The sequence below is a fragment of the Lepidothrix coronata genome, unplaced genomic scaffold (genome assembly GCF_001604755.1).
Source record: "Lepidothrix coronata isolate B3197 unplaced genomic scaffold, Lepidothrix_coronata-1.0 Scaffold109, whole genome shotgun sequence".
NCBI classification, from domain to species: domain Eukaryota; kingdom Metazoa; phylum Chordata; class Aves; order Passeriformes; family Pipridae; genus Lepidothrix; species Lepidothrix coronata.
Genome location: NW_016690289.1, coordinates 1,168,240 through 1,189,114, shown reverse-complemented (window position 1 = coordinate 1,189,114; position 20,875 = coordinate 1,168,240). Strand labels below are relative to the sequence as shown.

Genomic DNA, 20,875 nt, shown 5'->3' with positions numbered 1-20,875 from the left:
CATGAATTACAACTGACTAAAGCAGTTCAAACATGTTGTGTCTTCAACTGCACTAAACTTCACTGACAGCAAAACACCTGTTGTGAGCAGGCCCAGACACCATGACTCTCTGCAAGCAGGTAACTCACTGCACACTCACATTTCAGATCTACAGCTCCAAGTACTGAACTAGAACAGTCACAGCAGCAGAATATCATTTAGCTAACAGGAATGTAGCAACACCTCAGAAAAACAAAAACCTGCAGGTTGCTCCAGGTTCACTCTCAGCCTAGACTCCTAGAAGGCATATCCTGGGCTTGAAGGGAGTCAAGAAAAGGGACCACTTTTCAAGCAACAAGAGCTGGAGTGAGGCTGATTGATCAGCACAGATTCTGAGAGAGAGTAACAATGAAACATTACACAACCCTGGCTAACAGGAAGGTAAGAGAGTTGCTTATACTAGGAAACTGCGTTACACTTGTGTTATCAGTACTCATTCCTCTCTTTTCCACCAACATACATACAAGATGACTTTTCTTCAGCTGCAGCTATCAGGTTCAAACTTTCAAACTAAGTTTTTATACTCAATATGCTCAAATTCAGGTAGGTGGAAAAATGCAGCACCACAAAATAAAACCAAAAATCAGCCCTCCTCTTCGAAAAGTCTATGAGAAAAGTACATCATGTCCTCGTATGGAAGAAAAGGATTATCAAGCTAACTTCAAATGATTTTTAAAGAGTAAAAAACTAAATTCAAATACTTTCTTTAAATTTTTGCTCATTTCCTGAAGTAAATTACTTGTTTTATCTTGGGACAGAGTTTACACAGCTCCTCTTTTCCCCCGTGTGCCTTCCTCCTCCATATTTTTATGTTTGGTATGTTCAGGAGACCTAGACATCTCACTTTGCCCTCCTTTGGACTAAGAAAATCTGTCCATTTCTTTCCAGGTCTTCAGCTATCCAGATTTCTCTGCTTCACTACACAGTAAGGACAAACAAGACCCCCAAATTATTAGTGGTAGATGGCAAGCTAAGCAGCAAGTGATTCCACTGGTGCTACAGTGGCTTAAAAAAATCAACCAACCAAAACCAAACACTTAAAAAGTACAAATATTTCACAGTAAGTCTAGAGGCTAGGAGTTTCCCTGGCAACAATGGCTACAGTTTTCTGTGGGAGCAGAATTGCCTTTAGCTTCCTAGGAAACCACCTAATGCTAAGAACTGTGATGTGCCTCTGAAACTTGTTCATTGAGCTCTTGAAGAGGCAGTAGACTGGGGTGAGAAAGAACAATTAAGTGACGATGGAGGAGATCACCAGGGCAAAAGCGATGCACCAGAGAAATAAAGGCTGGGGCTGGACTTCACATCAGGCTCTGATCCCAAAGGAGGGCTATGAAGATGGTGAATGGCTATGAGGGGAAGCCATACAAGGAGGTCGTGTTCTGTTCAGCCAGGAGAAGAGGAGACTGAGGGGAGACCTCATTGCAGTCTACAACTTCCTCATGAGACGAAGTGGAAGGGGTGGGCATTGATCCCTTCTTTGTGTTGACCAGTGACAGGACCTGAGGGAATGGCATGAAGCTGTGTCAGGGGAGATACAGGTTAGATATAAGAAAAGATTCTTCACCCAGAGGGTGATTGGGCACTGGAACAGGCTCCCCAGGGAACTGGTCATGGCATCAAGCCTGACAGAGTTAAAGAAGTGTTTGGATGATACTCTCAAATGTACGGTGTGATTTTTGGGGCTGTCCTGTGCAAGGTCAAAAGTTGTACTTTGATGATCCTTGCGGGTGTCTTTCCACTCAGAAAATTCTGTGATTCTGTGATGTTGAGTGAGCTGGTAGAGATTAGTCTATTCCCATCTGACATATTTAATCTACATAGAGTTGAAGCTCTTAAAGTCAATCTCTTAATTTATAAAAGCTATAAAGTTCTGCTAGAAACTAAAAAAGTTGTTGATCATTCTTTCCCTTCAAACATTTTTAGCTCCACTCTACACTAGAAATATTTTTTCACCAAACTCTTGATGTTATTAACTTGCAGAAATGTCCTGCACTTTCAAGGCTGGCTTTTGTTTCCTGCTTAAAAAATAGTTGTGCTATATCACACTGAGGTCCAGCTTCTGAAATTAACAACCTCTGCACAGCAATTTATGTCTTAGCATTGAGGATCATTACCAGTTGCTTCTTTGAACGAAAAAAATTGAGACTACATGTCCTGATTTTATCTAGCTTCTTCAAAATTTTCCTTATTCATCTTCTCCACTTAACATATATCCCTTTCCTCCCTCCCATCATGCTTCCCAAGTAAGATTATCCTTTGAACTTCAAAGCACCTTAAAAATTTAACTTATTTTCAATGTCCCTGTAAACAGTAAGATCATTATTATCCATTTGGCTGATGAGATGTCCAAGAGCTACTACTGAGAAGCTTCTTATGTGGTTTATCTTACCAGGAGATTGTAACAGCTTGCATGAGCCCAGTAAAGCCTGAAAGTATGATTCTTCTACATGTTTTTAATGTCTGGTTAGAAAATATAACATTTCCTGTCTCTTACAGTCTGTCATCACAGAAAGGCACCACACATATTTTGCATCTGTCAAAGTTTGAAAATGAGCCACAGGATGTTGAGCAAAATGTGTGGCAAACAAAGGCAGAAACTGCACTGAGGCATATATTTGCCATTAGAAGCTCAGTTATGCCATAGCCATAAATGAGCTATGGACAGGTACACTTATGAGGTACACTGTCCACTTGCTTCTTCCTGGATGAATGAAATCATTAAAATATACAACAGATGAAGAAAGAAAGAGTGGAAAGGGCTTTGTTGCTGGTCTTCAAGTGGCAGACCAGCACTGGGGAGGAAGAAGGGTGAGAAACAACAAAATGGTTAAAAAGGGAAACATCAGTCTCCTCCCCCTGCTCCCAGTTATTAGATGTGCACTTAGCAACTGTACATGGCACTCCTGCAAGAGTCCTCCTAAATGCCCTGAATCATTGACAAGTATATAAGAGGCCTTTGACTTCTCTCCCTTCATCATTAAGGAAAGGAAATACCTTCTGGTAGAGGGAGAGGATTGTAAGAGCTAAACTTGCAAATCAAAACAAGAGACAAGGCATCACCTCTCTCAAAGCTATACCTTATACTGCACAAATAACCTACCAAATAAAATGGCTACACATAACCTGTTCTACTCTGCTCAAAGTTTAGGAACTGGAAACACTTCTGGAGAGATTCAATATTTAAACTACATGAACCAGCACTATCCATGGTACTGTAATGTATTGAAATTGTGATGTTCCGTGATTGTAGTAGGGCAGGTTTGCTAATGATAGGATCAAATTTCTTTAAAGACAGGATGGTAACAAAATTGGTGGCCTCCTGCACTGTCAATAAAATGGTACTAGTCAGAAAGGAGCGAAAGAGTGCAGTAGTGCTCATGAGCTAATAGTGCAGTCATTTAATTCCTGTAGACTACAGTTCAGGGATGGGGATTTTTATTAATTTTTTTTGATTGGTTGGTTTTGTTTAGTTGGGTTTTTTTCCCCTCAAGCATTTCTCCCAGAGAAGAGAGGTTGCTAAAAATATGGGGCAAATTCTGGAGAGAAAAAAATAGCAAATACAGGTGGATGCTTCTGTACATACTGAATTGCATTTGCTGTGCTGTGAAATGACTCCACCTATGACCAATGCCTCTACAGCCATTTATAAACCACTTAAATGTAAGCAGTGGAAAGAAAGGAACTATGTGCTCAAATGTACACAAAAATAAGTTTTACAAGTTCTAGATATCAATTCTCCACCTTACCATAAGCTGACACTTGCATGGACCAGCTAGATCCTTGTTTATTTTGCCACGCTCAAGCCAGAAATAAATATTCCCTAGGAAAGTGTTTTCCAGCCAAGGTTTCAGCTAGGTCCCAAAATACCAAACTGACAGACTGTAGGATAGTCTATGGATTCCATCCTCACCTATTTTAAGGAAGCAGGCTTCATCCTAAATTAACTTCATTAGGAAACGGAAACAGATTGCTGTTTACTTTATCCTACCTGCTACGTTTTCTAAAAACTAATTTGTGCACTAAGTAAAAATTCCTGCTTTCCATGTAGAAAAGATCTGTATGAAGAATTGCACTGTGCTCCAGACTTGCTATTTTTGAACTGCGTGTATTTTTGTGTTGCTTAGACTCCTCAAATTTATGCTTTCAGGGTCAGTTTTTCATACTCAGAGGAGTATGCATTAGATCCTAAGATACTGTAGAATTTCTATGTAGGGAAAATAAACCTGGTATTTCCTTGCTGAATGAAAGATACACTTAAACACAGAGCTACAAAATGAGCACTCTCAAACACCATCCGCTTGGTTCTACTGATACAAGGGTCCTGGCCTGTGTAAATTTGATGCAAAAAAAAGTCTTAGTAGAGTGTTAGTAGGACTGAGAAAGTTGAACCATTTACTTCTGGAGGTAAGCCTACTCTACCAACATTTACATGCTCTAATTCACTAGAAATGGGTTTCCCTTGACTTCCTTACTACGACTACCTTTGGAGAATTGCCTTCCCCTTTAACTTCAGAGAAGGGTAAGACGGATCTTTGTATTAAATGAAAAGGAGAGCTCCTATCACGCACTGTGCCATATAAAAGCAGGAAGCTGAAAGTCCTGTTCTGTCTCATCCAGACTAGGAACATGAACTTCAATCTTCTACACCTTCGACTAGAGTTACACCAGAAACTCACCAAAGCCACCACCAATCCCTTGGGATTCTGAAAATCCCATGTCACATCTCAGGCCTGAAAACAGCAGTGCTGCATAGTCTGCCACCAGCTGTACTGTAGTCACAGCAAGGCCTTCTACCTCACCAGGAGTTTCTTTCTGAAGGTGACAACCCTTCTCAAAAGACCTACCAAACACGTTCCCACTAAGACTTCCAACCTCCCACACATGCAGGTTTATACTGTTATTTTTTTACCTCTTTAGACTGTTCCAAGTGCCTGGCTGCTATCAGATTTACAGGAGACTAACATTATTAACACTGAGACAATCCTTCGAACAAAGTAAGATTAAATACATGGAGAAGACTCCTGCAGAACCATTCATCTTTTAACAGGCTGTGTTCCAAACTCTGTGTGCTAATCTCATAAGCAGTTTACTGGAGCACAGAAATTTAACTAGAGTTCATTTTTCCTATGGAAAAAGAATGCTCTCTAGCTAGTATTTTGCAAATGTGGAAAACATTTTTGGAAAAAAAAAAGAAAAAAAAAGATGAGTTTTGAAACGTACAGTTCACACAGAATGTTCTGATCTAATTTATATCCTTTCACAAGTATAAAGAAAGAAAGTTTAAAAGTTTAGAAGATAGAGCACCATCATCTTCTGCTTAGGAGGAAATTAGGGTCAGCAGAGGTAATGAAAAGGGAAGTTGACTCTGAAAGTGGAGAACAGAGCAGAAACATTTCAGGGCGTTACAGTTAAATCATGCACTACCTGGAAAACTGTTTCTAAGCTGATCTACACCCAGACAGTTCTAAAGGTGACAACCACTACAAGGCAGCTGGTTTTAATTTTTTTTCTTTGTAAAGTTGCAACATGATTCTTTATTGCTAATGTTTTGGGTTTTTTTAAAACAAGAGCCCAATCATTATTGCAGTCTGTTCTACAATGAATAATGAGCCTTTTACAGCTGCATTCACCAAATTACACCACTTTTTCTGAATAGATAGTTCTAAAGGTTCTGAAACACATGAAAGGTGAAGCCATAAAGAAAACTTTTAAGTGTAGATCATTATTAATTCAATGCAATATGAGAATTGACACTGAACTCTGAAATCCACTTTGGTAGCCATAATGGAGTTTATTCCACAAAATTCTTGCTGTTAACTCAGCTTCTTGTCAGCTTCTTTACAGGCGAAGGTGACCTGTGTAAGGTGAGAAGTCACATAACAGTGAAGGAAACATGTTGACTGGACAGATCCAAAACAGACCCAGTGAGTTCATAAACAAGCAAAAACACTGTTACCACATAACCGCATTGGTATTTAACTGAAGGATGTGAAAATGTTCTATTTTTCATCTGTTCTGCAGTAAGTGTAATTTATCAGCAGCAGTACCTGTACATAGTTTCTTAGTAGGTTAAAAACTCAAAGATTAAGTAATTTGTACAGATTTGTCAAGTTCGGATTTTGAAGTAAAAACTGGAAACCACACAGACTCACAAACTGACAACTGGATACCTGCATTTCTATTTAGGACTCCCCAGTTCCCTTAAAATTTAGGAATAGACAAAATAAAAATCGAAGAATAAAATAAAATAATAGAAACACAAAATAAAGGAATAGATAAACCATAGATAATTTTCTGGTACCAACAGACAGAACGAAAGTAAACTGGAAAACATCACATTAGCATATATTTCTGATACTTTAAAATACTCAAGACTTCTCTCATTCCCACTTCAGCAGGAACCAAATAATTATAAAAAAAATATTGTGTTCTTTCCCTCCCTATGCCACTTTTTTATATATGACATTATGGCATGAATCAGTTTATCACACCCTACTGCACATTTCTCTTCCTTTCTTGATACGAAGTAAACATAAAAGAATGCTCCAAAGAATCAGTATGTAATGATATCAACTCTTTCATTTCTCATATGCAGAACTTAAGTTTTATTTCTGACAGTGATAAGGGGCTTATTTCCTTTTTAAACAACAAAGCCTCAGATTTTCCAACAGTATAGATGTGTAATGTTTTTACTACCTGTTTATGAGCCCATATGAGCTAAGTCTACCCGCATAAATTAAAAATTATCCCCTGCCACAGACTTGATTGCAAATTTCTTGATCCTTTTTTTTCTTTTAAAGTTTTTGTCCTAAACTTTAAGTTAATGAACATTAAACTGCATTTTATGACAACTGGATGATGCAGAACAGATGTTGAGCTAAAATTTCATTTGTCAAACATCAACTCAGAATATGTCTTTAAAACTGGAATATTAGTAAGACAAACTACATCGTGAAAACAAAAGAAAAAATTGTCAACGACATCAATGCCTGACAACCATTTTTCTTCAGACAGAAATTCTGCCTGAACCTAAGATTCCAGAAAACGATGTTCAGTTTTAGGAATGCTAATTGCTTATTAGGATGAGTATGTTTTCATTTGGATACTTATTTTTTTTTTCTTGAGCTCACTGATATATAGCAAATGCTAATCAAAAGCCTGCAATTAGTACGTTTTTGTTTTGCAGACTTTCCTCTGTTAGCGAGCCTTTGTTTGGACCTCTGGCTGGACAGGAGAGGTTTGGTGCCTGAAAAGGATACCTGCCATTCCCCTCCACAATTCCGGACAGTCACAAAACACTCCAACCAACCAGCCAACCAAAGCAGTAACAGGGCTATAAGGAAACTTGGAACTTCTCAGTTGACAAAGTCCATCTGCTGACTAACATGTTTGTTTTTTTTCTTGCTCTGTAAGGTATAAATGATAACCCTTTGAAGCATACAATGCAACTTAACCCAGCCATTGAAAGCGGTTTTTGCATTTGGGCCATGTTTTCCTTTTCCTAGTTATACCTGCCATGTGCTACCCTAAATAATTTCTATCCTTCCACATTATTTTTTCAAGCATCTGGAAAGTCTTCCATCTTATCATTTCCACACTTGTAATTTATGCACATTTTTGTAAACTATTCATAGAAATCAACACATTAAAAGCATCCTGATTGCTTTTGTTACTTTTACAAAAACTCCTTTCAAATTTTCAGTGTCTTTCCAATACTGAATGATCAGCAACTGCTTGTAGGCCACAGACAGTTTCACAAGGCAGTCTGCCCAGATGGACTATAGCTTCTGTGGACTAAGGCACAACATAATCAGGTGTTTCTGACATTTCTTTATCAAAATTATTGAAACCAACAAGCAAGGGCAGAAATCCTAAGTAAGAGACAGCACATACAGTTCACAGATCAAATGAATGAGATCAAGAGTAATACAAACCTATTTTACAAAACTTATTTTGTGCAAATTCCCAGTCCATCTAATAGTAATCAGAAACAATATTTAATGATCCCCTCTAAAGAGTTTATGAAGTTCTGTTTATACCTGGATGCCTGCTCGTTCCTACTTTACCTACAGAAATCAACACATAAATGCACAAATGGTACCACAAGACAAGAAAGAACCAAAAAAAAGCAAATGAAAAATTTATAAGAAGAAATCTTCTTTTACAAGCACATATCCTATACATTAACTGGCTAACGGTTGCAAAGTGACAGCAGAGAAACTAAACAGAGATAATGTTTTCTTAGAAAGATATTATGTCTAGGACCTGAAGATGTACTGTAAATATATCTTTCCTGTCTATAGGGAATAGCGCCTTCAGCATCATCATGCTTCTCCTAAGAACATTTCATATAGATTACAGTTATTTCTCCTCTGGTTTAGAGCACTCCTAATGTAATTTTCTTTAAGTTTGAACATGAGACAATTTACAAAGCAAAGCTATTTTTCCTCCATGGACTTTTATATTCTGGAATACAAATATATCAAAATACCACCATTACAGAAAAAGACTGTTTCCCTTTTGTTACCAATGTTTGCTCTGGGGTAGGAGGAAGAAGGGGAGGAATTCAATTTAGATTTTTTCAAATTTCTGGAGGAAAAGCTAAAGGGGAAAAAAAGGTTGAAGACAGAAGTTTTCTCAACAAGTAAAACTCTGCAATGGGAGAAGTATCTACAAACAGTGATATTTCTGACTTGCCGTAAACTGTTATCTGCTGCTGTGTTCCTGGGTGAAGAGAGAGAAAGAACTGCTATAATGCTAAACAAGCATTATCCCTGCTGATCCCTGCTAAACAGGGAAAGAAGTCTTTTCAAATTGTTGCTTAAACACCTCCAGCATTTTTGTTGATGGCAAATTTTTTGGGCTCCTTACCTCTAAACTACACATAGCAATATTTAACTATATAAATCAGACTACTTGCCACAGAAAAACCTTAGTATACATTAACATTTTCAACAAGTTTAAACTCAAAGAGACTTTCTTTCTTTTTCATCAGAAAACTGAATAAAATCACAAGGTGCATTGAGGATTCCAGCTAGCATTTCCACTGATGTTACCACAGAAGTTAAATAATTTGCCAGAAAACTCTCTCTAATCCATCTGCCTCCTTGGGCTATAAAGTCTCCTCCCTGCACTTTCCCTAGGTAGATGAGGATGGTCATTAACAACGTTAAAAATTGGCTACACATTTGAAAAGCATGCACAGTAACAACCACTTCTGCAAAGCTGTAATCATACATTCTGCTACCATGTACTGGCATTGGAAGCCTGTATAACACACAAGGTGAAACATAAGCCTGGTTATGTGTTGCTTCCACATTGCTCAGTCTCATCGCAAAATACTAAAATACCATTTTCTGCAGCATTTATGAACATTAACTGCAGACAAACCAAGAACTGCAATAACTTCAGCTGAAGAAGCAACTTGAAAATTCAATCCACAATGGCTACAGAGTCAAAACAGTCACACTACTCCTCCCATTTTCAGAGAAAATTATTTTTCTTAAGCTTTTGAGGAGTAGCACTACTGAAAGCAGGTTAAACACACACATACAAGACCACACCTATCATCTCATTGCACAGAAGAGCTGATGAGAGGTTTCCAAGGCAAAGCATTAGGTCAATGCTGTTAGGCAAACATAGTCTTTCATGTACCATCACAGGTGTTTGTTTTTTTTTTTTACATTCAACAGCAGAAGCATACAAAGCAAACCGCAATTACAAAGCTCCCCACGAGTAAGAAATAGAAGACAATGAAGAAGGTTTCACCCACCTGGGATCTTTCTGAATGCTATCAATGGAAGGTGACCTAGCCAAGGTCCCTTCGGGTGGGATGGCTGGCCCAGATTTGCTGTAGGGTGATTCAACAGAAGGACAATACTGCAGCTGTCGGTAGGGATCTGCGTAATTGGAGGCTGGGCCGGCCGCATAGCTGGCCCTCTGGAAGGTCGCTGTTGCGTTCTGTGTGCCGTGTTGACTGCCTGTGCGCTGTAAGGGTACGGAGTCGACACCAGGGGAAGATGGGGCTACGACAGGAAAGTAGGGACAAAGTAAAAAATTGAGGACCTGTTCACAGAAATGGTTAACCAGGTCTAGGCAGAGGAAAAAAAAAACCAAAACAACACACACACATATAAAACAGAGGTTCAAAAAGAATGAGAAAAAAAAACAAAAGAAACAAGCAACATTGTCATTTTCAAAACCGTAGAAGGAAATAACCATCAAACAAATTTCTAAATGACATACCAGTTCTGGACTAGAAGACCTTAAAAACAATTAAACAGACTGTACCAGTGCTTTCACCTGGGGTTTTAACTGCACTAAGATGAAATAAAAGAAGTGCGGAAGCAGCATGGGAATAATCAAGCTAAGGCTCACAACCACCACTGAGCGAGGCTCTTGCAGTCCTGACAGGTGAAAGTCAGTCAGATTCCCCAGCAAAAGGAGAGTCAAACCAGGCTCAAGAGTCCACACTGAGACATATGGCTCTACAGCAGAAGAAATACCCAGACATCCCAGATTTGTAGTCCTGGTCTCCATGAAGCAGGTAAAAACAGACACCTGCTACCAAGAGTTGGTGCATACGATTTGTTAACCCATCTTCTGCAAATTTCACCTTAAGTTAAGACTTAGGGGACTGCTACTGCTACCTCAATCTGAAAAAGAGCTAAGCACAACGTGAGCATGTAGATATCTTAATACATGCCAGCAAAGGCTGTGCTTACACACCACAGCTCAAGATTAATGCATTACCAGTTTTGAGCGGCTTAACCAACAGCTTTAAACTGACTTAATGCTTTTGAAACTCAAAGATCTTATTAATCTCTCTTGTAGTCCATTATCTTTCTGTTATAGCACTGGGAAGTGGAGATCCAGTCTGCTTTATGATTCTTATTAAACATGCAATATTTTTCAACCAAATTCAGTTAATGGCAAATGGATTATTACTGTAAAGGCCAGAGGACCGACTTCCACATGATCTTTGGCCTGGACACAAATACAAATTAAATGCTGGCTCCGCTCAGAAGGAAATGGAGCTGTTTGAAGTGGTACATGAACTCATGGTGGCTGCCATTCCGTCCTGTCCCAAGACAACAAGAATATTTTTGCCAAGAGGAGTGGTCCAGGTCCAGGGCTATTCCTAGCTTCAAATTCATATGCTAAACTGCAGACAAAACCACATATTGCAGAGATAGGTTTTTATAATAGATTTCCCAATCATTTTTCATTAACATGCACATTTAAAAATATTTAATGTACTATAGGTCCATGAAAGGGATTTTAAGTGTTTTATCTCAATGTGTCAGAAAATGAAATATAGTGAGCTTTAAATACAATTATCGCGGTTTTGTATGACCTAGTGCTTTCCAAAGTTACAACACCTGTAAATTTTAAATTTATATCGAATCTTTGCCTTGTTTTCTTCTTTTTTTCTTACAGCTCTGAAGTATTTAATTTTACAATAACATGTATCATAACTTTAGAACATAGGTAAGTGGGATCCCTCACTTATTGATTACCCCATCCCTGGAAGTGCTCAAGGCGAGGATGGAGGGGGCTTTGAGCAACCTGATCTAGTTGAAGGGGTCTCTGCTCACTGCAAGGGGTTGAAACTAGATGGCCTTTAAAGGTCCCTTCCAATCCAAAGCAGCCTACGATTCTATGATTATGTTTACTCATATATAGGAACATTTTTCACATTTTTTTGGTTTAATTTTTAGTACATATATATACTTCCTTAAGAAATGAGTAGTAAGACACACAGACCTTTTCATAAAACTGCATCAGTTCAAATGCAATAACATTATTAGCACATTTAAACATCCCATGCACAAATCATGCTAAATTGAGTATTAGAAAGAAACAAGGCAAACATCACATTTTAACAGAAAATACAAATTCAAAACCAATATCGGCTGCCTTGTGAGAAGAGTAATAAAACAAGTTAGAGAAAATACGAGAAATATTTTCAAGTGAAAAAGCAAAAATGTAATTGCATACTGTTAAGCACTGTCTTCCATAGAATATGCTTTAGCCTTTTGACAAATTATATGGGAATTGCAAAAAACCCTACAACACCAATATTGCTGAAAACAAAAGCTTCATTGTAACGTTGATTGCTCTGCAAAATATTCCACAGTTTTCCCTTCATCTCCTTTGCAAGACAGTTCAATGGAAATCATGTTTGTTTTTAAACTATTTGAAAAGTTTTCTTTCTGTTTTCTCCTTTGTCTCATTTTCAAAATAGGTATTTATATGAACTGAAACTAGCTGTCACCCTAACACCTACAAGCTTCTTGAGTCACTCTGATTCATTTCTCAAATTATCTTCCTAGCAGACTGTTACTTCCTTTTGAATTTTATCACAATGAACACAGAAGTGCCATATTCAGAACATGAGAATGAAACAAATCTATGACTTAAACACTCACAATTAAGCTTGTTTGGACAGTGCTACCCAGATCAATTAAAAGAAAAACAAAAAACCTCGAACAACTAATACTTTAGAATAACTTCTATATCTAATTTGACTACAGCCACTTACCTTTAACTATAGTAGAAGGGTTACGCTTTAGCAGACATTTTTACACAAGTAAAACTGAAGCAAAGTCATCAGTTTGGCATGTCATTAATACCTCAAAGATATTGGATCCTCTCAGCCCCTCACTACTCTGACTTCAAAATCACATCCTCAGCAAATGGAGCATCTGGTGTGCTAAACACTTAGTATGTTCTTACAAATCTTTGCCAAAGAGAATAAAAAGCCCTTGTTAACTATAACGAAAACCCTCCAAAGACCTGATATATGCCCTCCTCATGGTTCTCTTGAACTTATATAAGAACTGCTAAAAAGTTCGCACTTGTAGAAGTCAGAGGGCATTTTGTCCAGTTAAGATAAGAACAATCAGACCTTCAGAAAAAATAAAGTCATTTATAAGAATTATCTTGCTACATCGGCTGTTGCCTCTGTTTGATCCGCGGATATCACCTTGTAAATTTTTCCTCTTCTTATCTGATATCAGACATTCAGTTCTTGTATTAACCTTCTCCTAGGGTCTTTCATACAGATTTCAAAATTATTTTTTCCCTTTATTTTTTTTTCTTCAGTGATATGCACCTGCAGTTAAGTTAACTTATACTCTCACACAAAAGTTGAAAATTGGATCCCAGTAAGATGTCTTTTCAGTGCAAGGTATGTCCATCATCCCTCTATGAATTCATTAATTGTACAAATTCTGTTGGTAGCAAAACTATAGAAAGGTTTATAAAACAGATACTTTTCCCATCTAATACACCATAAAAATAACACAGTGAATTCTGTATCAATTAAGAAAAACCTCATCGAGTTTGGGGGATACAAACACTTTACCTCAAAATGTTGGAGTGTTTTAAAGCATGCACCAGCTTTCTTGCAATAGAAGTTTAACAAAATAGATTAGAAAGGGCAATCCAAAGTTACAAGAACAAATAGTCAAGTTTAACACTGTTCAAGATGTATGGTATTACATGTAATAATAACACGATTATTATTATTAATAATAATGATAATAAATTTGCTTAGCAGTTACTTTTAGAAGCACTTTTCCACAAGTGCTTTTCTCACAAGGGAATAAAATTTAAGAGAAATATATGGTTGAGGGAAACAAAATATTTACTGAAAGAGGGAAAAACCATAACTGATACTAGTAACTACCTTGAAGGTTGTTAAGATTTTATGAAGGCACTATCATATCCTCTGGTCAAAGTAAACACACACAAGGAATTTTGTACTTCAGACATGCAAACCAAGAGCAAAACAAAAAACAGTCAACACTACAGGATTTTAAGATACAAGGCTCCAATTTAGATTTCAAATACTCAGGACCTTATGCAAAAAGTTCTGTGTAGGTTGACAACTTTACTACACGATTTCTTGTATTTGAAATGGGAAAAAAACACCATCAAAACTACCAAAACTTTCTGTTTCTCATTTTCCATTTGCTCCTCCCTCGCTTCCCTGAACTCTTTATTTTGTCCTATTTAGTCCATCTTGCAATCAAAACTTCAGTCTCTCAATTCTTAGCCAGAGACAAACAGAAAGAATCTGTTAGCAAATCTTGCATCTTCATGAGATGGGCTCTTTCCCATCCAGCGTGCCTATGCTTTCCACAGATCTACCATTTAGGTCTTCCAGGATTGTTCCGCCTAATTCTTTTCACTGGCTCCAGATTTCTCCACATGCTCATATTTTGTGTAAATCAGAGGAAAGACAAGCTCCTTCCCTCCATTCAGATCTGCCATGGTCAGCTCAGCGCCTTCAACATCTGGCCATGGCAAATCACGGGTCTCCCTGCTGTACCAGGCATGCATTTTTAAGGGAACATAACATGCTGTACAGTGGAAATGCAGGCAGACTAAAGAAATTGGTACTGAACAGCGTGGTATATAGCCAAAAAGGTCTCTTTTCCACTCACGAACACATTAGTCACAATTTCCTCAAGTACTGGTTGTACCTGACTGTTACACCTACTTGTAATTAATTTGTCTACAAGTTGTTTCAAGATGTTCAGTAATATTTTTATCACCAGATGTTTTCATGACATGGTGAAGAGAAAGCCTTTTTTATTAAGGCAACATCCCTGTGCCTACCAGATGCCAACACAGGCGATTTGTGTTTTTCACACTTTCCCATCCCATCTCCAAAACCAGAGGTAGCTGTTTAGCTGCTACACTATTACTTCTATGGGAAATACTCAGAGCATCTCCAAATTAGTTAATAGGTTCATTGCTACTGCGGCAGCTGAAAAGTATTAACCTAATGAAGGTCATAAACATATTCAAAGTAAGTGTACATCCCAATAATGAATTTTTAACCATTTGCTATTTGATTCTTTCAAAAATCTTAAAATCATCTCCTTGACCATTGCAATATCTACATGCCACTGTTTTGTGGGAGGAAAACTCCTTGCTTCAGAGAATGCAAGAACACATAACTTGTGCTCTTCATATTGTCATGTTCAATAATTCTACTTACAATGCAAAACCTGACAGTCTTTGAAAACTGAGAAACTGAAGTTGCTACTGCATTGATGTATCCTTTCATTTCCATTTTCTAAGAGTGTTCTTTAGATCTAACACTAATTGTAACAATAAGGCTGAACATTCCTTTGCTTAGAAACTGATGTTTTTCTATAATGCAGAAAGAATCAGTTGAACCTTCCTTGGTTTCTGAGCTACTCCTCTGTTTACAGAACAGCTGTTATCAGGTCACTTTGAAGGCTCCTCTTGCCTGTATTGTTCCACTTCAGTTTGCATATTCTCACATTGTATGTTAGTCTCCTTTTCACATTAATTTTTTGTTTGAGATACATATCTTTTTTTATTGAAGGAAAGCTCTCTCTCTTTCTCTCTCTCTCTCTCTATTTTACTGCCCCCACCTTCTATTTGGGGCAGATGTATAACTGCCATTGGCTAGTCCTCAGCATATGAAATAATTTTCTTAATCACCAATTTAGACTTGGCATTTCTTTACTACTAATTATTTTATTTATGGTTTCAAATATCTGATCAGCTGGGGCCAATCTGAAATGACTTGGTTCCACCGGGGTTGACAATGGAAGAAAATGTATACCTTATGAATGAAGTCATCTATAGGATTTTTGTACCTCTAAACAAATATTAATGCAGAAATAGGTAGATAAGTAGTTCAGTGAGCAGCAATGATGACAGAATTTGTATCTTAGGAACTTGTATTTCAGTTAATTAGATATAGTGCCTGAGATGAACGAGTTCCAATCCAAGTTTATTTTGCAGCAGTGTTTAATGTGACTTCTGTGAAACTAAAGTCAAAATTTGAATGCAGTCTCTTCCCCAGCCAGGTTTGTCACAAGACTTGACTGCTGTGCCCAATCTTGCGTCCCCACAACCATAACCTTCTCCAGTTCTACATCCTTCCCTTCAGTCATCCCGCACCATCAGGTTCTAGAGTTACAGGATGTCCATCATGGTACACAGTCTGTATCTCAAAAGCTGTATCTCAAAAATGTATATAGCTAAAGCATAATTTAAAAATCCATATAGTCCAAGGGGACACCGTGGGTTTTATGCAGATATTAGAATTGCCGAAGCAACTATATATTATTTCAGATTTCCAACTCCAGGCTGGAGTGACTTCCTTGTTTACAACCAAACAGGGGAGAAGCCTCATTTTTTAAGCTAGCAGTATTAAAAAATATAATACTCCTTTTCCACCTCTAGGAACTGACTGCATTTTAAATCTGCCAGATTTTAATTTCACCCAGATATGCAACTTTCATTCTGAGGCTCAGCTTCTAGCATGTTTCAGCGATGCTGCCTGCGATGCTGCACAAAAAAAAAAAAAGGTGCATACACATAATGTGATAATCGGATGTCAGCTTCAGCTGCTGAAGGTGTTATTGCCAAGATCTTTTCTCAGATTGTGTCTTCTTTCTCTGAGTTGCATCTCTCAGTTTGGGGAGAACATGCAGTTTAATTCATTTGTTGCATGAGCATTTAAACAGAGAAATCAACAACTGCCACTGTCTTTAAAAGCAACAGCCCTTTCGGGATTTGAGATACCAAAATTCATCATGCAAATTTCCTCACTAGAGATAAAATTCATCCCTGAGCAATGGTACTATACAAGACATATACATCACCTTCTTCCTCTTTGTAGTACTACATGGTATCACAGTCTGTGCATGGGACAAAATAACCCAACGACAGCAAAACCACACAGACCACACTACTGAGCATAGACCAGCCTACTGCAACTAAATGTCTGTTTTCACTCCTAAATCCCCTTCTCTCAAAATCCCTGTTAGGAGTTTCCTATCCATCTGGCTGGCATAAAACTGAACACATGGATGAAAATCACAATTAATATATAAGAAGATGTATAAATACTATAAGACAATAACAGACTAACAGCCTGCACTGCATCATGCAGCCATCAGGCCATCAAGCACATGGATGTCTTCTCCTTCAGATTTTGACTTCTTATTTAGTACAGTATAATCCTAAGTAATAAAGTGGCCATTAACTGTTATTTCTTAGAACACTTTACTGAACTTCAGCTATTTTAATTAGTAATTTCCACTCTGGAATAGACAGTTATTTTATTATTAAGATAATAACATTTGTGTTCCAGTGCCAGACCATGTGATATGTACACCTTAACCATTAACCTAACTTTTGCAAATGATAGTTTAAAAGTTGTTGGACCCATCTAAGTAAAAACTAGTATCATTGAATACATGTACTTACAAAAACTACATGTATACTGCTGAAATTACAACAAAGGAAGAGCTCTAAAAGTAGACAGTCATATATATAAAAAAAAGATTACAGCTTGAGTAAAAAAAAAAAGAATAATTAGCTGGTGATTTTTAAGAGTGCCTTTAAACATAATAGTGTAGAAGGAATAATCCTCTAACAAAAGCTTTAGTCATCTCAAAGACATTACTGACTAGTTACCTCAGACACAGTGTTCTTGTTCAGCAAAAATCTACAAGAAGGAGATTTATGAAAGATGTTTGAATTGCTTTTTATTTCATGAATGAAAACCTTGCATTTCTATGCAACACTGAAGTACATAAATGAGAATAGATGTCTGTATCACTAAAATCTAATGTGATGAGGCTTTAAATGGAGACTACACTTGTACAGTAAATAGATGATAAATACACCTACAGTTTCTGGCACAAACACTGTATTTTCGCAACAGTGGCAGATGAGATTTACAGGGTAGGTACTTCCCTGAGTAAGATTTTATACAGTTCTCCCTCAATAGTAGGCAAAAGTCAAGGGACACCTGAGAAATGCTGAGATGTGATCCAAAGTCATTCTTCTATTAAAAAAAGGAGAATTAGAAAATACAGAACAAAACACAAGCCTCTGGAAGTATCCTGGTCATGGGACAGAGGAAGGAGGCTATGGATACTGACCATTTCAAAAAGTTTCTATTCAGAGTGGTGAAATCTCATCTGTCTTCAGAGGGGTACAATTCCTGTATGGAATCCAATCACGGGCTCAGCACTTTGAAACTACAAATATCTTACTTGGAGAAATGCAATCCCAATACAGGGATATTGCTTACAGATTACAAAAGGTGCTTTTGCTCAGTTTTGACCTCCTGCCACTTGCCTTCCTTTCCATTCTTTTCCACTGGATACCACTGGAGTTGAAAACAATGTATTTTGTTATACTCCTGCCAAAATTTTAATAGGAAGGAAATAAATAAAAATATTCTTTCTCAAGAAAGATGATGATACTGTACCTGGAAAAAAAAAAAAATCACTTAAAACATATATGCAAGAATAAAACACAGGTTAGACACCCTGGATCTGTCAAATGAAATGGGATTATGACTTTGTATTGCTTTGAGGTGATTTGTTATTCTTTATGCAAATCACTAAGGTATTTTCTGCTCAATTTACTTGGTACTGAAGATTTGTTCCCTGCTTGCTTCCTATAATTCTCTCTCCCAAAGCAATGTTATCAAGTGGATGTCAGTTAGGAATACAGGTCTATTATCACAACATTACCAAACTGATAGAGATGCAGTGGTAGGAATAGTTTTTCTTTTTAATTTCTCTGAAAACATTATGTCCTATAGCCAGAACTCCATGCTGTGTGATTTATCAGCATGATCCTCAATTAATCTGCAGCTGTGCCATCACACTCCATCCGTGCACGGCACAACAGTTTGTGACAAAACGAAACAAACCAAACAAGTAAACCTGTCCCCCAACCAGAAAAAAGCCACAATCTAAGCAGAAAGAAGCAATATTTGGTATTTATAACCTAACTCTTGCAGTTCCACAATGAACAACAACTAAATACAGATTTGAGAAGCAGTATAAAGGACAAAGGGTTTAATCCAAACCGGGCAAGTTAAAGCTGATTTTTCTGTTGCTCCTCTTTTTTGCCTGAAGTGACAATTTTAGAGACAAATAAAAATATATTTGAAACCAAGGTTCCCTTTTTATTTTTAAATTAGTTGTTTGTAATGCGGGAACTAGCATGTAACAGGCAACTTTTCATTTGTCATAGTTTGAAATTGGCCCCCCCTGAGAGGCTGGGGGGGCTCAGAGGGGATCGGGTGCCAGGACAGTGTTCCCTGGAGAGTCAATCACTGTCCATGTTGTTCGCTTCTGCTCAAAATCATATATCACAGCACTGGAAGGGGTTGGCAGTGCAGTCTTGGTTGTTTTGCTGTTGGTGTCTGCTGCGTGTAGGTGGACAAGGCCAGGGGGTGGCTGGGCTCCCTCTCTTCCCCTCCGGGGGGGAGAGGGGAGCCCTGTGACCCCCTAACTCAGCCTTTAGCTAGAATTAGAGTCAGCATTTGGAGTGTGTGCTGTGAAGGGAGAGAATTCACAGCACCTGAGGTAAGAGGAGAGAGGCAGGCTTTGCAGCCAAGCCCTCTCCCCCCTCCTTTTCTGCAGTTAAGCTGGGGCGGGGGGCTTTTTTCCTTTCCCTCCACTGTAAGTGGAGGAGAGGCTCAGCATTTAAGCTGAGCCAAGAGATGGGCGGGAGGAGGAGGCCTGGCACTTGGGAGAGGAGTCCCAGGTGAAATTAGAGACAGGCCAAGAGCTCGGGAGTTGCCTGCCAAAGCTGACCGGGGGCAGCCGAAAACTGACTTGGAGGAATCAACATTCCAGGATGCAGACGCTTGATAAGCTGAACTACACTGCAGCAGCCTACGAACTGAGGTATGAGATTGGGAGAGAGCGATCATACAGCAGAAATGACACAGGATGGAGGAGAAAGGACTTAAAGCTATCTTCTTGGACTTCGTGAGGAGGAAAAAACTTCCACAAACAGTTGGAGCTTGGTGAGGGGGGAGCGTTCGGGCCCCGAACACTCCCACGAGGGATAGACTGCGTTACATATCAGCCTTGGAAGGCTTCTTCCTGGACTAAAGTTAAAGAGAGGGGCTTAAAAGGACTAACAGAAATGTAAATATATATATATATATATATAGTTGCTTTTAGTTTGTACAGTATATTTATTTGTGTAAATAAATGTATATACTTCCCCTTTCCCTATAGAAGCCTCTGGCCTGAAAGTTTCTCTCCGGTGTTAGGATAAATTGTGGGAAGGGGTGGGGGGAAGCCTGGAAATTGGATTTTGAATTTCTAATGTGGCTCAAACTGCCACACATTAGTAGCTAGATACCATTCTGAAACTGAATTAATACTATACCAACATACTCATTGATGCTCCCTGTAAGAACCTGACAACAACTAACGGCTTGCATACAGGAGGTTTTTTATTTCCTCTAAACCCCTGAAGATTCCTTTTACTCTTTAATCTGAAGTCTATGAAATTGCATCCGTTTAACTAAATTCCAGTTCTATGCTGAAAAACAATACTTAACACAACCTGAGAAAGGATGAGATAACTGTATGGCAGCTGGGATACAAACTACCCTGTGGAACCTGTCACTAGTGATGTGCAAGGATCAAACTCAAGAGTCTGACTCCCAAAACTGAAGGTATGTTTGCACACCTTTCAGGTGCAGAAAGCTCTGATCTAAGCTGTCTGTATGTGATTTGCCACGACATTGAAATTGCAGACCCACAGTGTCATTTTACATAGTCTCATTTCATTTCATGCTGTGGCAATTTTCTAAATTTTTTTCAGCATGTTTAAATCACAGACAACTTCAGTGATTTGAAATAGCTAAAAGCAAACAACTTACCAAGGGACTGCTTGCTAAAAGGTATTGTAATTGACTATTAAAAAGATACGTCTCCAAGTAATGTTCAAAAAACCCCCACTCATATTTGTTTAAGCTATCAGCTGAATACTGAGTACCAAGTGCAAGATG

General features: G+C 38.1%; 1 protein-coding gene across 6 annotated transcripts in view; it reads right to left on the bottom strand.

Annotated features, from left to right (window-relative positions):
• The window catches only part of CTNND2 (catenin delta 2), a 514,557-nt gene that overhangs the window by 215,531 nt on the left and 278,151 nt on the right, over positions 1-20,875 (bottom strand). For all 6 annotated transcript variants that reach the window (XM_017824127.1, XM_017824125.1, XM_017824130.1 and 3 more), the window contains one exon: positions 9,815-10,067. In XM_017824127.1, the coding sequence (XP_017679616.1) occupies positions 9,815-10,067 (253 nt within the window). The remainder of the gene's footprint in view (positions 1-9,814; positions 10,068-20,875) is intronic.